We start from the raw sequence: 23,110 nt of genomic DNA, 5'->3' as shown, positions 1-23,110 counted from the left end.
GCATTAATAGTCTCTATCACAAGTACGTAACTCTCTTTTGTGGCCTAAAAGCAGCCGTAGGTAATACAGAAGCTGATGAATGTGACTGTGTTCCAATAAAACTTTATTTATGGACACTGAAACTTACATTCTGTGTTATTTTCATGTCAAAAAAAATTTTTTGTTGTTATTCTCCCAACTGTTTAAATAAGTAAAAACCATTTTTATCTCATGGGCTGAACAAAAACAGGTAATGGATTGGATTTGGTCCCCAGACTAAAATTTGCTGACCCATGACCTAAAATGCAGCCATGAAATCAAAAGACACTTACTCCTTGGAAGGAAAGTTATGACCAACCTAGATAGCAAATTCAAAAGCAGAGACTACTTTGCCAACAACGGTCTGTCTAGTCAAGGCTATGGTTTTTCCAGTGGTCATGTATGGATGTGAGAGTTGGACTGTGAAGACAGCTGAGCGCCGAAGAACTGATGCTTTTGAACTGTGGTGTTGGAGAAGACTCTTGAGAGTCCCTTGGACTGCAAGGAGATCCAACCAGTCCATTCTGAAGGAGATCAGCCCTGGGATTTCTTTGGAAGGAATGATGCTGAAGCTGAAACTCCAGTACTTTGGCCACCTCATGCGAAAAGTTGACTCATTGGAAAAGACTCTGATGCTGGGAGGGATTGGGGGCAGGAGGAGAAGGGACAACAGAGGATGAGATGGCTGGATGGCATCACGGACTCGATGGACATGAGTTTGAGTGAACTCTAGGAGTTGGTGATGGACAGGGAGGATTGCCATGCTGCGATTCATGGGGTCGCAAAGAGTCGGACACGACTGAGCAACTGAACTGAACTGACCTAAAATGCCACAGTGCTTCGTATTTTTTTAAGACTTTCATGTGTCAATACTCATCTCAAGCCTCATGATTAAGTGTGTTATGTTAAAAAAAATTATTTTCTTCTACTGGCTTGCTTTTACGTATAGGCGCATGTTTACTCTAACCATATTTTAGGTAAACATATTGGTGTTTCTTAAAATATGGGAAACATGTTTTTTGAATGTTGGCTACCTTGATCAACATCCTAAACATAATGTACCTCCTAGGACGCCTCACCCCCAAATATAAGCACCTGCTATGAACCCGAGATGTAAATAGCTCAAAAGTGGCAAACATGCTTATGTAAAATGTAATTTGTAAATAACAGATGGCACGTATTTACTAGGAATGGGAGGCAGTGATGAGAATGAAGTCATCTGGAACCAAAAGAATGAAAAATGTATCAAAACTGTCCAGGTCCCCAGTTAGGATGAAACTAACTAGCATGCTACCAAACTCACAACCCAGCACCAGTCTGCCTGACTCTCTGTGCCCAGCGTAGGCTGTGGTCCCTGGTGTGCTTACCACAAGGTGACTCCAACAGACTGAGGCCTCGATGGCAGCCAAGGAAGAGAGGGAGGCAGGGTATGTCTTCTGCTCCTGTTAGCTCTCAGGGCGATTGATTTTAGCTTTTGAAGAACGATAAATAGAATTGTGTGCAGCTGGGCTATAAGTGGCTGGCTTTATCAGTTGCCTCCATGCTGACACCTTCAACCTGTATCTTTACTGTAACCCACAAGCCTGGCCGTCAAGTACAGCACCACGTTATCCAAATCCAGGCAATTGTCACATCTGTTCTAAGGGAAGTGTTGACTTAATCCAGCCCAGGAAACTGCCACCAAGAGAAAAAGGTCTCCAGAGATTGTATGGAACCTTTTAAGTTACTTACACTAACAGTTGGTCTGCAACTTGAGTCACAGTTGATCCCAGTGTTTTACCAGTTCTTATTTATTCATATTCTCTCTCTCTCACACACACACACAGTAGCTGTGTGTATCTTTATTTGGAAGCCAAAGAATCTACTTGTATCTTGAAACAATATGTCTTAAGAGACCTTTCTTCAGTCATGATTGAGATGCTATTATAAAAATGCAAAAAAATCCATCCTCATTTCTTAGCTGTGTTGGGACACATCTCTGAGGTTCAGGCAGTAGAATCTGAGATGAAAGACATGAATCTCCTTCTCATGGTTTTGGTGCATGGAACAGGTAAAATTCACTATCAAGTCAGCATGTGTGGAGAACAAATTGCATCCAGGTCTCCGATGCAGTTCCCAAATGGGATTCGACCTGTCATTCCCATTTTTTTCTGACCGTGGCTATGACAGTAAACATCTTAGACTCACTACACACAGTAGATACTGGGGATTTGTATGATAATGTCAAATACATAGTCTCATACACAAAGGATTTTTTTCTCTTCTTTTTGGTGATTTAAAATCCAGATTACAGTGATTTAAATATCATGGCAATCCAAAAAGCAAATGCCTTTTAATGATTGATTTCATTGCACTTTATAAATTCTAATAAATTAGGCTTTCACATTCTGGCTGAGACCTCAGTTGACTTTTTTGAAGGGTGTGGAATATTAGTGCTTTGCCCCACCTTTGTTCTCATACTGATGAGGAGGCCAGGGAATTATTATGGGATAATTCATAACAGTTCATATCAAGATAAATAATTCCTTGCACTAGCGTTGTCTCTCCATCCCAATATTTGAAGTTGTTTGAGGATGAAAACGGCTGTTTAGTTGCAGAGTCTTGTCTGACCCTTTTGGGCCTCGCAGGGACTGTGGCTCTGCAGTCTCCTCTGCCCATGGGATCTTACAGGCAAGAATACTGCAGTGGATTGCCATTTCCTTCTCCAGGGGATCTTCCCAATGGTGCCAGTGGTAAGGAACCCACCTGCCAGTACAGGAGACATAAGAAACGCGAGTTGCTTCTGGGTTGGGAAGATCCCCTGGAGGAGGCCACAGCAACCCACTCCAGTATGGTTGCCAGGAGAATCCCATGGACAGAGGAGCCTGGCGGGCTGAAGCCCATAGGGTCACAGAGTCAGACACGACTGCAGTGACTTAGCATGAATGCATGCATTACACACTTTCATCATTTGCTCTCTCTTCAGTAGTTTGACTAAAATTTCTTTCATGTTCATACAAGATCCTCAGTCTTTTCTGTTCCTGTGCTTCTATCTTTAATTCTCTTCTTTGCTGGGGCTTTTGTCTGAAATGCTGTGAAAAGGCTGGCGCTCTTTACGTGACTATGTAATTCGATATATCCCATGTTGGGTCTGAAAACTATGTTCTACACATAAATGACTTTTCCCTTCTTCCCAGCAGGAAAATTGCAAGGATTCCAGTAGCTAATTTTGAGATGTATAGAGCCAGCTCAGTAAACATTTGTTGAAAATTTAACTTTGAGTCCTATGCTTTCTCTTGTTGAAGTGCATTTATGAGAACATGCTCATATCAGAATAGTTTCTTTGTGTGTATGAACTTTTTTTAAGGACACTTAATAGTATTCCTTTTGCTTAAATGAGAAGCTTATTGTATAGATTCCCTGAGAATTGAGTATTTGAAAATCAAATTCCTGCTCTCCAAGTATTTGATGAAACATGGAAAATTATTTTAACAAATATTTGTGGCTCTGGAGTTGCCATTACTCTGATTTCCTTGGCTTGATCCCTTTTGGTCTTAGATGGACCTTACCTTTCTCCTCTTCCCCACCATATCTTTCTCTGCACATTCTTTTCACATTCATCTCCACACCTTCTGTCTGCCTTTCCAACTAGTAGCCAGACCCTTCTTTGCTTATCAGTCTACCACCCTGGGAACTCTGACGGTAGCAATTAAAATACATAACACTTCCCTTTCCTACATTAAAAAGCAGGAAAACCTTCATGTGAAATAACTAAGGGGACATATATAGTAGGAGGAGGGGTTCTTGCTCCTGCAGGCACCTTGCAGTGAGGACTATTTTTCTTATATGATATAAATGAAATCTTCACTCTGCCCACTTGTACACCTACGCATGTACTGAGCGTCTCCAAGGAGACAAGGAAACCCGGAGTCCAGTGATGGTGAATCCTCCTCAGAGACAGCAGGCTGGAGTCTCAGGCAACTCTCCCAGGCGTCTTGGCTTCCAGATGCCCCTCTCAGACAGCCTCTCTTCCCGAGGCTCTTGCAGGCAGTCTTTCTCGAACATGTCTCTCCCTTCCCAGACGCAGTAGCGCGTCCACTCCATCCGAAGGGCTGGTCGTGGTGAGTTCACTAGACGGAAGGCTGCTGAAGGGACAGTAAGGGTGGGTGCAGTAGGGAGCTGGGACAGGAGGGGTCCATCTTTCCCAGGATCTTTTCTTTGTCACCCGTTGATTTATCTGTGCTTCCATTTCATCGCCTCCCTTTGCACCTTTTAGACACAAAGGCACTATACAACCTTCCATAGCATCTTAAAAATATTTTTTGTGACCACACTACAGTCATAAGCTCAGTGTAGTGAGATTGTCCTTTGAGGAGAAGTAGTCCTCTTGCTGATTAAACAGTTTTAGTAATCTTTTCGTGAGCATATCCCCGGGACCACTTGCATTGCCCTTCCCCTGAGTTGACTGCCTGGGAACTCCCACGCCATCTTGCCTTCCCCCACTGCACCCCGTGTCTCTCTAACTTTTCTTGGGACTGTAAACACTGTTTTCTTATGTAAATGACACCTGTTCCTCTGAAAAATATACTATCATCATAAGCCCATTTTTCACACTTTCTAAGATGATAGTGTCAGATCTTTTTGATACGTGGACCACATCTTTGTTTGGATCTTCCAGGCACAAATAATTGTCGTGTAGAAACGATTATTGATGTGATCCCCAGTGAACCTTGTCCTGTCTCTAAACTCCAAGCGCATCATTTAACAGACCTTCTCAACATCTTGTCCGTGTGCACCTTCTTGGTTCTCAGCTGAATTGATTCGGATAGCCTAACTTGCCATGTGATTTTCTAGCAAAAGGTCTGCAAACTTCTTCTGGTTTCTGTTGCCAGCCCTGCTGTCCTCTTTGGAAAGGTGGAGCTAGATGTTATTCCTAATAAATCCTTTGTCAGTGAATGACCTCACAAAGGTTTATTGGTGACTTATTTTTATTTTTTTATTTGAGCTTTTTTTTTTTAATAGTATCTTTTTTTTTTCTTTTTTTTTTTTTAGTTTTTGGCTACACAGCATGTGGGATCTTAGTTTCTTGTGCAGGGATCTAGCCCACGCCCCTTGCAGTGGAAGCATGGAGTCTTAATCACTGGATCACCAGAGAAGTCCCTTTATTTGAACTTGAGGAAAGATTGCTCAATCATGTATTCTGCCCTTTGGAGGAATCTCCTTTTTTCCCTCTGGCATTAGCTCCAATTGCTAGCTAGCACCCCCCCAGTTTCTACCTTTAAGTAAAACCTAGCCCATGGTATACACTCAAAAGACCCATTTGTTTTCAGCACAGTTTTGCTCACAGGTATATAAGGTACCTTTTGAGCTGACTTAGAGGTCAGACTGACTAAGTTTTTGTCTTACATAGTCCATCAAGGTCACCTCGTTTTGATATTCCTTCACAAATACCTTTATCTGCAGGGTGGTCCACCAGTTACTTAGCTTTTCCTTTTTTTTTTTTGGACTCAGATGAGGTGAAAGTGTTACTTTCGAGTTCCCAAGCTCCCTCAAGAATTGGAGAAGGATGAAGGTACCTTTGAAAAGAGCCCATTGGTGTCTGAAATTCCTGACTTTGCCCTGCTCTTCTGTGGCCTCTCTCTGCCTTCTTTCCTCCACGTCCTAAGCATTAATACTCTACATTGCATGTCAGATTTATGGTATTAATCCAGTGTCTGCGCAGATGGATTGCTATACCCGAGGAATTGCGGATGAAATTGGCGAACTCCAAGAGAATGTATCCAAATTCTGGAAAGTTTTCCAAATTAGACTGATGGGAAGTTTGATTTGCTGTTTTATTTGCCCGGAAATGGAAAAATCAAGATCTCATCCTCATGTGTCCTTCCTGGAATCCTTTTTTGTGAAGGAGACCCTGAACCTGTGTAATAACATGAATGTTTTCCTTTTGTTTTTCCTTCCAGGCGCTTCAAGTGGCAAGACAGCTTCTTCTCCAGCAGCAACAGCAGCAGCAAGTTAGTGGGTTAAAGTCTCCCAAGAGGAATGACAAACAGCCAGCCCTTCAGGTAAGTAACAAGTCTTTTTTTTTTTTTTTAAGTTGATGTTATACACTTTGGGATAGCTGATAAACCATTCAGAAGTGGATTGTGTTGAGAATTGCAAATCATGTAAGGAAATCTTCTGCAAAGGAAAAGTGCATTTTCTTTTTGTTTGTTTAACAGTAGTACATGACACTCTGGGAAGAAAAATGTCTGTTCAACCAACAGTTTTGTTGTTGGGAGTAAGAAAATCTAATGAGACAATTTAATCGATGGCTGAGGAGTTGCTGGCATGGGTGGCTTGTTAGGCTGTGTGGCTTACCAATGGGGAAAAGTTCCTAGTACTCACATATGTCACTCATTCTCTCGTGATCTGTCTAGAATTGGGAACACACACACGTTATTTCAGTGCAGTGGTTTTCAACTGGAGTGCTTTTACCCCTCAAAGGACAGTGGGCAGTGTCTAGAGACATTTTCGGCTATCACATCTTGGGGGGAATGGGTGCTGCTGGCATCTAGTAGGGAGAGGCTGAGAATACTGCTAAACCTACTGCAGTGTACAGGACAGCCTCCCACAAGAGAAAACTAGTCAGTCTAAAATGTTAATATTGTCAAGAACTTATTTGGCTTGAGGAAGATAGAGTATTTTCAATACACCTAATAATGAGTGTAATACATCCTCTATTCTTCAGTGGATGTTTCTCAGATATTTCTAAATTATTAATAAAAATCAGCAAGCAGTCTGTATGTAAAGACTAGCAGCTTCTCATTTCAGAAGCTTTAAGGGCAGGAGTTAGCAGAGTGGAAGGAGTGAGTTCACAAATAATCTACTTTCAGTCTTTGACTTGAAGCAGAAAATGGTCATAGACATTTTAGAGAAACTAAACTCGGAGTATCTGTGCTCACATGCAGGACAGGGAAGGCACTTTTACTCAGAGCTAAGAGTGGGCAGCCCCCTAAGTGGAAAGCAATACTGAGTTTCCCACACTGAACATTCTAGAAAAGAATTTATAAGTGGGAGCTGGTGGGTATAACTTGATGTTGATTAAGATGACCACAAGGTCAACCCAGAATCTAGCTTGGGTTGACTTTTTTCAGATCAGAGAGAACCAGTGTGCCAGTCCCTAAATTATCCTACAAAGATCAAACTGACCTTGGACCACACGTTCTAGTTCTTCTGCATCTGCCTGTAAATTGTCACTGTCTAGGGCACATTCAGCATAGTGTAGAGGCACTTTCTTGGCACAGTTGAATCACAGTGTGCATTGATTCCTAACACTTCTAAAAGCAGTGGTTTGGAGAACCACTGCCAACCCATATGCCTTTTCGTGAGTATGAATGCCGGGGACATTTTTAATGAGGTCCAGTGCCACTGAGGTCCCATGTCAGGTGCTATAAGCAGTGCTTTGTTGTGCCGATGTCTTAAGAACAGCTCTGGAGGATGAAATATGACTGTGTTGACCTTTCAGCTGTGAGCTTATTTGTCAGGATTCAAATAAGTTGAAAGGATCAAACTGAACAGTTTCCGTAGTCAGACTGGGAATTGTGTTTCAGAGGTCAGCAGTGGAGGCCACATTGCAGATTCCAGAACATAGCCAATTGTTGGTACATATTAAAGTACTGGGGCATCTCCTGCAGACAGAGACACAATTAAAATTCTAATTTATTAATGTATACAGGGAGCTAGCCCAGCCTGTCACTCAGTGATTCAAATGACTGTCCATTCTTTCTGCCTCCCCCTCAGAGCTCTCACAGCCTTAAAAATACTATGACTCCTCTGGAATTTATCAGACCTTGGATGCATTGGGAAAATAACAATATATTATTGTTGGGGGGGGCCACAAAATTTTACATGTAGTAGTGTTTTGGTTGGGGATCATTTTAAAAAGGACACACAAAATGGTCTAATGAACTGCTCTTCAGTGTTGAGTTGTATTTTTTTAGACCAGACTTATTTTCTGTTTACTTTTTTAATTATATAAGGCCTGTTTAGATAAGCAAAGGGCAAGGTGAATGAAGTTCCTTTAGGGCTAAGTATATGAAGTCAAGTTTCAGGGGATTTCCTTTGGAGGGCGTTTTCCCCTTCTTGCCTTTACAAGGTTTTTAGCCACCAGAAGAGTATGACAGGGAGCTTTGTTTTTCTTGGCGAAGGACAGTATCAAAACCAGCCTAACACATTCTGCTGAGCACTTCAGTCTGTAGGAAAAGCGCGGGGCAAGGGGGCCATGTTGGATGCTGAATTAGCTAAAGACGGTGTTTTGAGTCCTTTCCTGCCGCTTCAGTGGAAGAATTGACAAGCAGAGAATTTAGACCAGTTTTAAGAGTTGATTCAGGGGGGAGCGGTTGACCTGTGTGTGTGTGTGTGTACACACCTGTGCGTAATAGTCTGTGTCCCCTCAGCTGCCTGGTAGGGTCATGCAGATTCACGTAGTTTTATTCGATTGCCTGGCCTTCCACAAACAGGAAACATTTTTACTAACCAAGGCCACATGGCATGTTACCTTGCTGTAAAAATACGTATGTAGACTTGGTGATTCATGGAAGGAATAACCTTCACATTTAAATATGTCTTGCCGAACGATGTCCTTGCTGGGGCATCTCAGCCGGAGTGGCTCTGACATGAAAGGGAAATCCTGCAGCAGACCCTAACAGTGCTCCTCTCTGATCTCGTTACCCTTCCTACCTAGACCTATTTTAGTGAATTTCAGATCTTCCGCACAGAGGAAGCCTTGACAGGGAAGAAGGATTTGATCTGCTGATAGCTTGAGGAAAAAAAAGAGAGAAACCCAAATCCCCAAATACACTGTGACTCATATTTTAAGCAAATCTCACACTTCCCTGCTTTAGGTTTGGCAGCGCTCTCCAGCTTCACAGGCTGATGATACAAACAAAAGAAAATGGAAAGTTAAGAGGAGGTTATAAGTGGTTACTCGACAGAGATCACAAAATGTAGTCAAACATCATTGATTTGGACTAATTTCAGCAAAATGAGAGTAAATAAGCGAGACATGACACTCTTTGCAGATACACGTCCTGAGCTAAATCTGAGCTGGTCTCGTTCTTGGGTGACATTGTAGTTTATCGTGAAGGCATGAATCGGGTACAGATACTGCTTCTGAAGTTCTGGAAAAAATTCTACTTAGGAACCTAAATAGCTCCTTATTTGGTCTATTAATTTGCTTTGCAAATTTTTTTATGAATGGTATGAGTGAGAATTGGAAATTGTCCCCATCATAAATTCAGCCTCAGAAGGATTTGAATTAATTAAATGCAACTCAGTGAATGTTAGTGAAACAGCTACAACTTGTGGGACATCAGGCTGGTGATCAGAGATGCAGACCCGTCTAGGAGACAGACCCTGCCTGCAGGATGCTTTTGAGCTGTGAAAGAATTAACCAGGTTTTGCCACAAGAAGAAAATTCTGTGTGAGTAAAAATAGAAGGCTTGCTTTTATAAATATTTATCTACTTCTGAAGATTGCTAAAACAAGTGAAATAAATGCTTACCAGTGCAGGTGTGCTCATAACCTCGAAAATCTGTAATTTTACTGGCTGAAGATTAATTTGTGAGTAGATGAGCAATTTTATTGATCACATTTTGGAACTTTGACCACCGTTTCTGGGTAGTAATTCATTTGGGTTCTTTAAGCATTTTAATTGTTGGCACGAGGACATAAACTGGAAGGAAATCAAATGACACATTTTCTCCTAAGAAAGTAAAAGTACATGTGTATTCTGGCAGCATTCACATTAAGAAAGAAAGTAAACCTTGTGTGTTGCTTACCGTGGAGAGCGGACCACAGTTTCAGGCCATGTATAAAGAACTTGAACTTGAAACTGGTCGTCTGATACTTTTCTCTCTTGCCCATCCCCTCCTTCCAAGTTTATCTCATATGCAGGCCCTTCATGCAGGGGGCTATTTCACTGGAAGGAGAGCTGGTGGAATCAACTGGAAGGTCAGCCTTTTCATCCCTTTGGAAGCTCAGGATTATAATGAGGACTCTGGCTTTTAAGTGGAGGAGGTTAAAATGCAAGATTCAGCAGGTGTTTTTTTAGCATTTTTATTTGCAGTTATATAAAACGTGCTTTAGGCAGCATTTTCCTTGGCATTAATGTCACATATAATCTTAGTACCTCGTATCATTTCCACATTATTCACTGAGGAATAAATTGGTAAGAGGAAACCTTTAAAGGAAACTATGATTTTATGTGGTAGATAGTGAAATGGAGTGGTTTTGAAATACTGACCCTTAAAAAGTATCCCTATGCAGTGAATTAGTAAAGCGTGTAATTCAGGAGAGGGAGGCAGTTTTTTCTGAAATGTCTGGAGTGTTCACTGTCTAGAATTGGTATCCCTGGCAGGAGATTGACAGGAAGTGTTGAAGTTTTGGTACCTTTTAAGATTTTGTTGTTACCACATGACTTTGAAGAATCCTCAAACCCCCAAAAATATGCTGTGATAAGAAACAATAAAATAGAAAAGATGTTTTCTAAAAAGCTATTGATTCTGTCATATTTTGTACACCTTTGAAAGTATGATAGAAACAGGGCCCCTTTCTGGAAAAATGCACATGCACACAGAATTTTGCATCATTCCAAAGTTTCATAAAGTTCACAAAGTCCATCTGTTTGCCAAGGTTCAGTTATCTTGCTTGGAAAAAAAAAAATTATTATTTTTTTTCCAAAATAGTGTTTTGTCTTTGGCACCAAACCTCATGTGAGTTGTGTTATGATGAGTTCCCTCATTTTTGCTGTTTCAACTTCACCTGTATATAAGGTGACCCTCTGTCTGTCCAGAACTGCCCTAGTCTGTGCCTGTGACTGAGTGGATTTGTTAATAACTCTGACTCTTAAAAGTATCCCAGTTTGTACACTAAGTTATATGGTACTTGCTTACACGTATCTGAATGTTAAGATGCAAGTGTCATGCTAATATTTGAAGTGTAAGTGTGTCTGTGTCAACACATGCGTATGTTCCCAGGTAAAAGATAATTAAGGTTTATGAACTAGCTCCACAGCTACTTTGTAGCGTAGGGAGTATCATGAAACCGTTCTATGGAGGAGAAAAAGTGGAACTTCAGAGAGGTTAAGTGACTTGCTATAGAGCACACAGACAATGACAACACCAGGCTAAGAAGCCAGGTGTCTTAAGACTATAGGCAACCAGTATGTTACCTAGAAGTTAATTATTCCTTATCCTTCAGTGTATATTTACTCAGCATCTACTGAGTGCTCTGTTTTCCATCAATAAACAAATTTATTATATTTTTCATATCGTAAGCAAAAATAAAACTGAACCAACAAAAACTAATTCCCACTGTAAATATGTAGATTTCAATTAAGAGACTAAGACTTGCATAATTATCCTAATTGTCGTTCTGTGGACGTGTATGCACGCACACACTTGTGTAGATATCACAGCAGTGAACAACAGCAGAGAAAAAAGTTATTTCTTATTCTGCAGGCTGAAGTGCCCTAAGAGCTTCCATGTGCGGGAACATGGAAATGGTATGTTATAATCATTGTTGGGGCGAGGAGGTGGGAAGGAACATAGGGGAAGAAAAACATACTTGACTGGTCAAAAATGTGTAAATTGCTGACAAAATGACACATGTAATTAAGAGTGCTCCTACCATTTTACCTTGTGGTTTACACCTCTAGTGTTGAAAAAGAGAGCGACTCCCACCTCGCTAATTACCATTATCACTGAAATGCTAGGCTTGGAGTCATTAGTTCCATGTGCATTTAATTAGAGGAAGGCTGAAATTGGATTTAACTTATTACTTTTTCATGGATCACTTTCTTGTCATCACTTCAAATTGGATTGCAGCCCCAGGTAACTAATTATGAGAGCCACAGGATCAAGAGTGGAAAAAAAAAAAAAAAGGTAATTAGGAATAACACTGTTGGACCCTTGCTGGTCGTCCACTTGTGCTTCGGGAAAAGGGAGGGAAGGGGGGGAAAAAAAAAAACAGTCCGAGCTGTGTTTTGTAGTATTACAGATTAGGGAGTTAGAGGTATGGATGATTGCTGAGCATCATGGGAGTCTGTCACCACCCATAGTGGCTTCTGTGATATACAACTGAGTTGAAGATGTCAAGTCGACATGGTTCCACAGTCAGCTCCCTAATACCTAGATTAAACTTGTAAAAGCAACAGATTGCTTGTAGGTATGAGGCATCTCAACAACTGTGTCGTCTGCGGCCTTACATATATGATTACAACAAAGCTGTCAAGATGCCTCTGAGCCAAATACAGAATATTTTAAGTACAGGGAGTTAGAATTTAATGAACATATTAATGTTCCAGAAGCAGCATTCATATCTGACAGGAAGACGTATCAGTCAGCAAAGCAGTAAGGTTTAGGGTTTTGTATATCGGGAATTTTTGTCAAAGTTTCCAGCCAACCATTTACTTAACTTCTTGTTTGTTCCCCAACCCCCGCCCCCCGCCCCCCCCCCAATGTTGTGGATAGGCTTGCTGACGTTCTGTTTCTCCTTCCGCCCCCATCGAAAATACTTTAAAACAAATGATATTGTTTCCATGTGCAGAGCAGAATTCAGAACTGCAGGCAATCAATTTTATTGACATCGTCTGAAAAAAATGTTGATGACAGTTGGAGGATGTGAAAGGATTGGATTTTTAAAGTCACTGGTACTAACCGTGGCAAAAAAGAAAAAGTTGAAATGTAATCTTATTTAAAAAAAAAAAAAAAAAAGGCCTGTGAGGTAAACTCTCCTAAGAAGGGCATCTTCTTTTGTAGACTGTGATGGGATAGTCAGAAATCTTGATATCAAGCCTGATGGTTGCCATGATGCAGGAAAGAAAACTTCCCAGAGAAGTGAATCACCAAGCAAAGATGTCTTGAGTTTCCTTAAGTTGTTTAAAATTGGTTTTAATGTTCTGTTAATGTAAGCAAATAATCATGATTCAGTCTTGGGTGACTTTCAAGCCTGGGTAAGTGAGGCTGGCTCATTATTTTCCAAGGAGTCTAGGGAAGTGTAGACCGTGATGTGCCCACCCAGCAGAGGCCAGACCATGAATATTCCCGAAGTGAGAAAATTCTCTTCCTGGAATTATGAGTCCTTTTCCTGTGTGAACCTTCTAAGCAAAATCTCAAGAACCAAAATAGTAATCATCAAGTCTAATGCAGAAAATTAAACCTTTTTTTTTTTTTTTTGGAACATCTTAAGTTGATTTAGAAATTTTGTACACAATATTCGTCTGTGGTTGAAAGGGGCCATACTGAGGTCAAGTGATGTAGTGTTTTCCATTTTTCCATATGAGCCTCACAGTGTGTGATAAAAGCAACTCCTTTATTTTGTAAGTCTGCAGGAATTTCTGATGAAGTGCAGAGGTCACGTTCCCTGTCAATTTGAGTAGCCAGCATTTTTTAACTACTGTTTTTTCTTCCTTTTTTGTGTGTGTCTTTTCTTCCCTGCCCCCACCTCACCAGAAACCATGACACTTTTCTGACACATGAACAGTGAAGTCTTCCAATCTGAAACTCATTAGCACACAGCATTGGACCCTGTCCAGTGGTTAGAAAATTTCCTGAAGCCTAGAATAACAGCATTTGGTGCAAGCACCATGGACCAGAAGTGACAATGGGGGTAGTCGAGCTCCCCTGGCGCCCTGCCCGGTCAGAAAAGCCAGCTGACCATGCAACCCAGGGAGACAGAGGTCGTGCGCAAGGGATGGGCCAGAAAAGTCTGGTCCTTAGAGAAATACACTTCTGAAATCATAAGGCAATATCTTTTTTCCCCTGTGCTTATTATTTCAATTGAGTTGGAGGTATTTATCAGCATTCACTGTAGGAACATAAAAGCAAGCAATTAGAGAAGTGGGATGAAAACCAATTTCTACAGGATAATATTTTGTACTTCTGTAACTGTTGGGTATTACACAATCTTTGGGTTGCATTCATTCATTCATTTATTCAAACTTTGGTTCTTGAACCTCATTATCCAGATAACAGGACCTAGAGGAAAGTCTTGCCCTAACATTAGAAAAATTATGCAATTCACCGTGGTTCAGAGTAATTGAAGCCAGGTTTTCAAACAGGAAACTGAGTCCCAGAAATACAGCAGTAATAATATTTTTTAAAAAAACAAAACTTAGATTGTATTTCCCAAGAGCCACCTACTAAACAATGACCGGATGAGGGTAGATTCTATGATTATTCCCATTTTACAGACGAACAAAGTAGGACAGAGAGAAATGAACTTGCCCGGGGCCAACAGTTGACAGTGGCAGAGCTGGGATACTAGTTCAAACAGCCTGCCTCCAGATTCTGCTTCTGTCCATGTCATTCTCCCTTCTCTCCCTGGAGGAAAGCCTCGGCCTCACAGGCAGAGACAATGAATGGAATGAAATCAGAGTTGCTGATGCTTGTCACTAACCACTAGACCACACCGTCTCCTAATTTGGACATATGTTTATGGGCATATTTGAAAAATAGTGCTTGTAATTGAAATATGCACTTTCTAAAGGGAAATGACGCTTGGGAAAGAGAAGAAAGACGGGTATTACTCAAAGCCTGCAGACAACTCTGCAAGTAATTGTCTAAAGGCAGCCGTTGAAATTGAGAAGCAGTTTGGAAAATGTACAGTTTGGGAAATTTGTGTACCGATGTAATTACGGTAGTTGTGAGTTGATGTCATGCCTAGTAACTGTTTTTGTATTGCTTGGGCCTTTGTTACTGAGCTGTGATATCATGAGCAAACTATTATAAACATAGCATGGATATAGCATGCTTGTGTAACAAAAGATCGGGAACTTTTATTAAGTTTGTTTTCCTTGTCATATTGTAAAAATTTATTATGTGTACTGTGTATATTAGAAACAGATTTGGGTAATTCTGTCTAAATGAAGTCATCCTGGCTATTTCCAGACTGTCTGTTTTTGGTTGTGAATAATTTTCATACATCAGATGGTTGTCATATTTAGTCGCTCTCAAAATTTTAAAGAGAACATATCCCATTTTGAACTTTGGGTGGACTTGAGCTGCCTTGCCATTGGAATTGTTTGAGTTCGGAATTATTGCCCAGTAAATTACAGAGGCTGAATACTCGTCATTTCTAAAGGGTCTAGGGCTGCTGACTTCTATTCATAACTTTTCCCCCTTCATCAAAAGAACAGATTTTTAACTACTTAAGTAGTAGAACTTAAAGCTGCCAGGACACAATTGGGCAAGGCCTGCCAGCCCTTGTCCTTTTATGTTACATCCCATTGAGGAAGTTCGGTAAACATTCAAACAGACAGAGCCTAGCATTTATCGGTGTTCGTGGTAAAATGTGGATTTTTAAACGGGTAACTCAAAACCTGTGGATGACTCAATCCTTCCTAGCTGTTCTCCTCTAGCGCCTTCTTTTGCTACCAAGCTTTTAGAACCTGAATATTCTGCCTGCTGTTTCCAGCTATTTTTTTCAGGCACTTTCCTCCCTAGCCTCCCCCAAATCTGGCTTTTCTGCCAATTGTCTTGAATGTGATTGTCACGAAACGCAGGGGCCGTGTTTCCATCCTTACCTCAACTTGTCTGACTTAGTGAGCTGTGCTCCTCTGGCTGACCCCTGTTCCTGGAAATTGCCTTCAGAACCTCTTTAGTTCATTGCCCCCTGGTCCCCATCCCATCTTCTTTTTGTCCTCACTTCTCTTCTGGAACCCAAGTTCATTCCTTTCCCGAAGGTCAGTTCCTTGGATGGTCTCCAGTAGTGCCTCTGTTTGCTTATTCTTAACCTCTGGACACATGGCTCCACGCCTCTTTGTACCCCTCTCAGCTGCCTGTCCGTGGCTCTCTCTTAGCTCACCCTCACAGCCATTTAAGTCACCTCTAATCCGACTGATCATTTTGGTTGCCAGGCCCTATTAGTCAGACTCATGCGTCATCATCGACCTAATAATTTCCCTCATCGCCACCACGTTATCAGAGCTGCCATTTTTCCTCCCACTTGGCATATTGTGTCTATTCCTTTCTCTGTGTCTCCGCTTGCTGCTGCTTCGTTCCAGAGTTCAGACCTTCAGGAAGGATATGCTTATTAGCTCTTGGCAAAAACAGTCACTTATCCTAGTCCACACCGTCAGAGCATCTTCTGGTCTTGGTGAGGATCTCTTAGCCTGCCTGCTGCTTTCAGCTTTTCCCGCAATGCCATCGTGTTCTGTTCCTCAAGAGCTTTCAGTGATCCACTCTTAACTTTCATACAGTCTACACTCCTCCCCTTCTTCTGGTTTCTTAGTTTTCTAGTCTGGGGTTAAATCAGATGACCTGAGAAGGAGGTTGGAGTCCTCTTACTGGAGCGGGTGGGGGGTTGGTTCAGAGCCATGGTTCCTTCTGTTAGGAGATGGTCATAAGCACAGTCCATCTGATAGTGTTTCAAGTCCTCCAAATCCAGGATTCCAAATAGGGCTTGTTCTAACCCCTGCCATTTAGGCAGAAGGCCCTAGTGATTAAACTGTGTTTAAGTCCAAGAGAATTATATCTCTGCTTTCTTCAGAAGGAAATTAACAGCCATTTGATATGCCATGTTTTCCCATATCTAAATTCTCTCTATGTCACACCATGATTCTTTTTCACTGATATCTGTTGTTGTGGCCTAGTGGGTTGCTTCCCATCTTCTCTCAATGAAGGATCCGCAGTCAGTTACTCCCTTGTCTGCACACCGAAGAGCTGCTCCATCAGACCTAATGAAGCTGTCTTTAATAAGACATCGGTGGAGTTATATCTGGTTTGTTCTTTATTTGATAGTGTAATGGAACTGTTATTTATTCTAGAAATAAAATTAAGAGTTCAAACCACGTAGGACAGACAGAGCTCAGAGGCTTTGTTTCATGTAAATCTGAAGTGGCTCTGCCTAGAATGCCGTTTCAGAGATTCTTAAACCACAGTGGCCTTCGTAGGGTCACTGTGATTGATTAGCCATTTCTGCCATGGGCACTGGAGTTGGGAAGAGTGGTATGCGTTCCTTTTACCTGCCACGGCTCACTTATTGACATAGTCTGTGCTGATCACACAGCAGAGTAGAGAAAGACCTGGGATTATTTATTTCTGCAACATCTAATAGATGCTAGGGCAACTACTGAAATATCTAAAATTAAATATGCTCTCTGTGTTTTCCTCATATCCTTATCTGAGTTGGCACAAACTGTGTTCTTATCCTGAACCTCTACTTCTTTGTGGTCAAAAATGAACTGTGATTTCTCTTGAAAGACACAGGATCTTGAACACTGGGTCATCATATAAGCTCAGCTGGGTGGTTGAGAGTTACAGAGATTTGTGTTTCAGAATATGGTGAGAGGAGGCACAGAATGATTAATAGTATGATCTCCGGTATCAGGCTCCCAGGCTGAAGCCCTAGCACTACCCTTACTGCTGTGTGGCCTTGGAAAAGTAGCTTAACCTCTCTGTATTTCCGTTTTCTCATCTAGAAAATGTGACTGATTACCTCACCTACCTGAAGGCAGTTGTGGAGATTAAATGATTAATGCATGAAAAGTGCTTGCACAGTGCTTGGGACATAGTAAATTCTCAGAAAAGTTAGCTCTTCTCATAATTATATAAACTCCTTTTAAAGGGAAAATGAATACCTGTTAAACTTCAAATTATATTTGAATTCAGTTAAAATAGTCCCTTTTCAGATATACGTTTTAGCAGTGCAACAGAGGCTATCCTTTGGCTGGTAGTCCGTTGTGGTTAACCAGACACGACGGGAAGACATCAGACTTCCCATCTGTAACATGGGGATGACCACATGCCTGACCTGTGGAGTTATGAAGATTAGTTGAGTTACTACATTATAAATGGCCTAACAGTACAGAAAGTGAAAGTGAAGTCGTGTCCGACTCTTTGCGACCCAGTGGACTGTAGCCTAGCAGGCTCCTCGGTCCATGGGATTCTCCAGGCAAAAATACTGGAGTGGGTTGCCATTTTCTTCTCCAGGAAAACAATACAGAGTACACAACAAATACTCAAATATTAGCTATTCTCATCATCTCTGCTACTATTGTCATCGTTATTTCTTGACGGAGCGTTGTTTTTCTAAATGCATCCACTTTGCCATAAATGAGAGTCACGCTGTTCTGAAAATCCTATCCTGGTCTCTCTTACCTTAGTTTTCCCAGAATTGTATGCGAATTCATGCTCTTTTGTCTTAACAGCCAAGGAGACAGTGCCTGGTCTTGTATCTTGAAGCTGTGGCATTCTGCACTCTGCCTGGCACAAAATAGGCAACTCATAGATATTTCTTCCCTCTGAGTTATTGAATGGGTGAGTGATGAGTTAATAAATGAATGAAACATCTAAGCCAAGAAGAAGGGAAAATTGATACTGCTTTAGTTGAGGTTGCGGACTGGTCTCAAGTTCATAAACCTCTAGGAACATTTCAAGACCATAAACACAGCATTTAAAAGAAACCAATGTCAGTTATGCCTAAATCTTCCATTGGGTTGATGAAATGAATCTTCCCAAGTAAGGAGTGAAAATCACAAAACTCCTGCTGTGCTGTTTGACTGCCCTTAATGCTCTGTGCTCGCCTCTGTACGCTTACTAATCTGTTTAAGGTATAATATTAATGGCATAGAACTTTAATTCCTAAGTATAGAAAATTAAAGGAGACTAAAGGCAAAACACAGAAATGTATTTGGTATCAAGATGAAGTTCAATGAAGCATAGCGAAGATGGAATCAATTATGTAATAAACGTGGAGGGATGATCGAAAATATACCTAAATCTCTCATTTTGAAAGGAATTGGTTTACTTGATTATTTGCAACAGTATCACACTCAGGAAAATCTAAGACAAATGAAAGCAAAACAGAATTTAATTGAGCTATTATTTTGCAGACTTTGGCTTGGTTTCAGACAGTCTAATCAAATTGTGCTTTGCTCAAATAACTAATGTTAAATGCAGCCTACCAACAGATGTTTAAAAAGAGTCTAATTGGAAAATCTACATCCTGGATTTAGTCTGTCTCATTGGAAAAAAAAATAGCTTCAAATTTATATTTTTGGGGGATGACACCTAAATGACAGGCATTTCTAGAAAATATAAAGTTTTCTTCAAGGTTGCCTGGTACTTGGGTGGAATTAGCTTGAATAGTCAAAGGTGGCATTCTGGAAATTGAAGTTCTTGGAAATTCTCCAGCTCTGTGCCATACAGCGTTGTGCAGAGAAATCTCCTTTATCACATTACATCACCAGCGTCCTGTTACAGTCCCTGGATCGTGTCGGGCTCGTGTACTGTAATTTATAATGAACCCTTGCAAGTCATGCAAGGCACATACTGATTGATGACATTTAAAGGTGCTGTCAAGGTGGCTAGGTAATGAAGTTGACCTTCCTGCATTGTTGTCTCAGTTTCACGTTGGTATATAGAAACTATTTCACCTGCCATATTTGCTTGGAACTTTTCATGAAATCTACAAAAAGAACTTGGCCTAATAGTTAACTCTTTTCTTCCTTTAGACCAGGGGTCAGCCATTTCTTCTATATAGGATCAGATGGTGAATATTTTTGGTTCTTTGGGCCATTTTTTTCTCAGTGGCAATGTTTACTCTGCTCTTGTCATGCAAAGGCACCACGATATGTGTAATTATCTATTAAAATAATCCCCTATATGTGAACAAGTTTGTTCCAAGTGCACGTTGTAAGTCCCATTTATTCATAAGTCCAACAAAGTTGACCTATGTACTCAGCTAACACAATAGGCTATATAGTACCGTGCAGCAATAGGTTTATGTTACTTTTCACACAAATATTATGTTGGTGCAAAAGTAATTACGGTTTCAGACTCTGAATTTTAAATCGTCAATAACTAGGCTCAAACACATATTTATTAATCAAAATCAGAATAATTACAATCAACACAATTTTTCCAGTGAGATACAAGTTTACTCCTGTAGCTTAAAAAAATCCATGCTTCGGGATGCAACAAACTCTTGGAAAGCATTTTCTCCATCCTGCTGGTTGTGGAAGCATTATCCCTGCAAAAAGTTGTCGAGATGCTTGAAGAAGTGGTAGTCAGCTGGGAAGAGGTCAGGTCATTATGGCCAATGATTATGGCAAAACTTTGTAGCCGAATTCATTCAACTTTTGAAGCCCCAGTTGTGTGACATGCAGTCAGGCGTTGTTGCGGAAAAGAATTGGGCCCTTTCTGTTGAGCAATTCTGATTGCAGGTGTTGCAGTTTTCAGTTCATGTCTTGATTTGCTGAGCATACTCCTCGGTGTAATGGTTTTCCTAGGATTCAGAAAGCTGTAGTGAATCAGATCAGACCAGCAGCAGACCACCAAAAAATGGCCATGACATGTGCGTGTGTGTGTGTGTGCGTGCGTGCAAGTTTGGCTTTGGGAAATGCCTTGGAACCTCTTCTCTGTCCAACCACTGAGCTGGTTGTCACTGGATGTTGTATAAAATTCACTTTTCATTGCACGTTACAATCTGATTGAGAAATGGTTCATTGTTGTTGCATAGAATAAAAGAAGGCAACACTTCAAAGTAGTGATTTTTTTGGATTTGCAGTCAGCTCATGAGGCATCCACTTACGGAGCTTTTTCACCTCCCCAGTTTTAGATGCCAAATGACTATAGAGTGGTGGACACTGAGTTCTTGAGTAATTTCTGGTGTAGTTGTAAGAGTATCAGCTTCCATGATCCTCTCATTTGGTCATTGTCAACTTCCTATGGCCAGTCACTGCCATCTTCAAGGCTCTCATCTCCTTTGCAAAACTTCTTGAACCACCACTGCACTGTATGTTCATTAGCAGTTCCTGGGCCAAATGCATTGTTGATGTTACAAGTTGTCTCTGCTGCTTTGTGACCCATTTTGAACTTAAATAAGAAAATCGCTTCAATTTGCCTTTTGTCTAACATCATTTCCCTAGTCTAAAATATGTATAAAATAAACAGTAATAATTCATTAGCAAAAAACATAAAGCAATAAATGCACATCAAAATGATGTATAACATAACATTTATTTAAGAATGTATTCCAGTGTCAAAAGGCAAAGTTCAACAGTGCAAGACTGAAATTATTTTCGCACCAACCTAATATATAAAAACCGGAGAAGGCAATGGCACCCCACTCCAGTACTCTTGCCTGGAAAATCCCATGAATGGAGGAGCCTGGTAGGCTGCAGTCCATGAGGCTGCTAAGAGTCGGACACGACTGAGCAACTTCCCTTTCACTTTTCACTTTCATGCATTGGAGAAGGAAATGGCAACCCACTCCAGTGTTCTTGCCTGGAGAATCCCAGGGATGGGGGAGTCTGGTGGGCTGCCGTCTATGGGGTCGTGTAGAGTCGGACACGACTGAAGTGACTTAGCAGCAGCAGCAGCAATATATAAAAACAAAAAAGTAAAACATTTTTAATCCTACCATACAGTACCTTGAAAAGTACAATAGTAACAGCTACATCACCACTGCTTTTTCACTTGCTTCTGGACAGTTGGGGCCTTGAGATTAAGGTAGTGCACTACTTACTCCATACAGTACTGTCCAGCAAAGGGCACCAGGGCACGATCACTTGTAGAGGATGCACACACGTGACAAGGTATGCCAGACACAGGAACTAACATGATTGGACATGCGAACTCACAGTCCTACCTTGGAAAGTTCACAACTTGAGGGTTCATATGTAGGGGACTTACTGTGTATATAGATAAAGAACATGCCCTATTCCAGCAAAAATTCACTTGTGAATTTTAGAGTTTAAATTTCATATCATTTTCAAATCTCACAAAATATTCTTTTGAAGTTTTTTTCAACTATTGGAAACATAAGAACAGTTGTAGCTCCAGGCTTATTGCTACGTACAGACATAGGCAGCACCCAGATTTGGGCTGCAGTTTGCTGACTTTTGCCCTAATAAAAGATCAGGCATGATCTCGCAGGTTGTCCATTGACAAAGCTGCCTGAATGTGGGGGCTGCTGAAGACTGAAATCTGGTCACCATAGTCCAAGCTTTGCACCTTGGTATGGAACTAGCACAGCATTTTCTTGGAAGAAAGAGTGCCTTTTTCTTATTTGCACAGGGGTGATGCCCAGCACCCACATTTCCTTTCATCTTCTTGGTCTGACATCTGTCCATGCATTGTGCTAGGTATAATGGCTAAACTAGTACTAAATTTATTTATTTTTAATTGAAGAATAAATGCTTTACAGAATTGTATTGGTTTCTGCTGAACATCAACATGAATCAGTCATAGGTATACTTTCTGAGATTCAAGGAAATAGACTTGGTTGGCAGAGCCTTATTAAACCCATGTGATACAAAGTCATCTCTTGGTATTTTGAGGGTTGGTTTAGGAGCTCCCAACTAAAAAGCCTCTTGATGAAAGTGAAAGTGGAAAGTGAAAAAGTTGGCTTAAAGCTCAACATTCAGAAAACGAAGATCATGGCATCCGGTCCCATCACTTCATGGCAAATAGATGGGGAAACAGTAGAAACAGTGTCAGACTTTATTTTGGGGGGCTCCAAAATCACTGCAGATGGTGACTGCAGCCATGAAATTAAAAGAAGCTTACTCCTTGGAAGAAAAGTTATGACCAACGTAGACAGCATATTCAAAAGCAGAGACATTACTTTGCCGACTAAGGTCCGTCGAGTCAAGGCTATGGTTTTTCCTGTGGTCATGTATGGATGTGAGAGTTGGACTGTGAGGAAGGCTGAGCACCAAAGAATTGATGCTTTTGAACTGTGGTGTTGGAGAAGACTCTTGAGAGTCCCTTGGACTGCAAGGAGATCCAACCAGTCCATTCTGAAGGAGATCAGTCCTGGGATTTCTTTGGAAGGAATGATGCTAAAGCTGAAACTCCAGTACTTTGGCCACCTCATGGGAAGAGTTGACTCATTGGAAAAGACTCTGATGCTGGGAGAGATTGGGGGCAGGAGGAGAAGGGGACGACAGAGGATGAGATGGCTGGATGGCATCACGGACTCGATGGATGTGAGTCTCAGTGAACTCCGGGAGTTGGTGATGGACAGGGAGGCCTGGCGTGCTGCGATTCATGGGATCACAAAGAGTCAGACACGACTGAGCAACTGAACTGAACTGAAGGAGAAGGCAGTGGCACCCCACTCCAGTACT

The 23,110-nt window shown here is 41.2% G+C and overlaps 1 protein-coding gene across 7 annotated transcripts in view; it reads left to right on the top strand.

Annotated features, from left to right (window-relative positions):
- The window catches only part of FOXP1 (forkhead box P1), a 622,522-nt gene that overhangs the window by 463,096 nt on the left and 136,316 nt on the right, over positions 1–23,110 (top strand). For all 7 annotated transcript variants that reach the window (XM_040247247.1, XM_040247245.1, XM_040247242.1 and 4 more), the window contains one exon: positions 5,958–6,059. In XM_040247247.1, coding sequence (XP_040103181.1) covers positions 5,958–6,059 — 102 coding nt within the window. The remainder of the gene's footprint in view (positions 1–5,957; positions 6,060–23,110) is intronic.

Source organism: Oryx dammah, unplaced genomic scaffold, assembly GCF_014754425.2.
Source record: "Oryx dammah isolate SB20612 unplaced genomic scaffold, SCBI_Odam_1.1 HiC_scaffold_9, whole genome shotgun sequence".
Classification (NCBI taxonomy): Eukaryota; Metazoa; Chordata; class Mammalia; order Artiodactyla; family Bovidae; genus Oryx; species Oryx dammah.
This window is presented reverse-complemented; position numbering and strand designations above follow the sequence as displayed.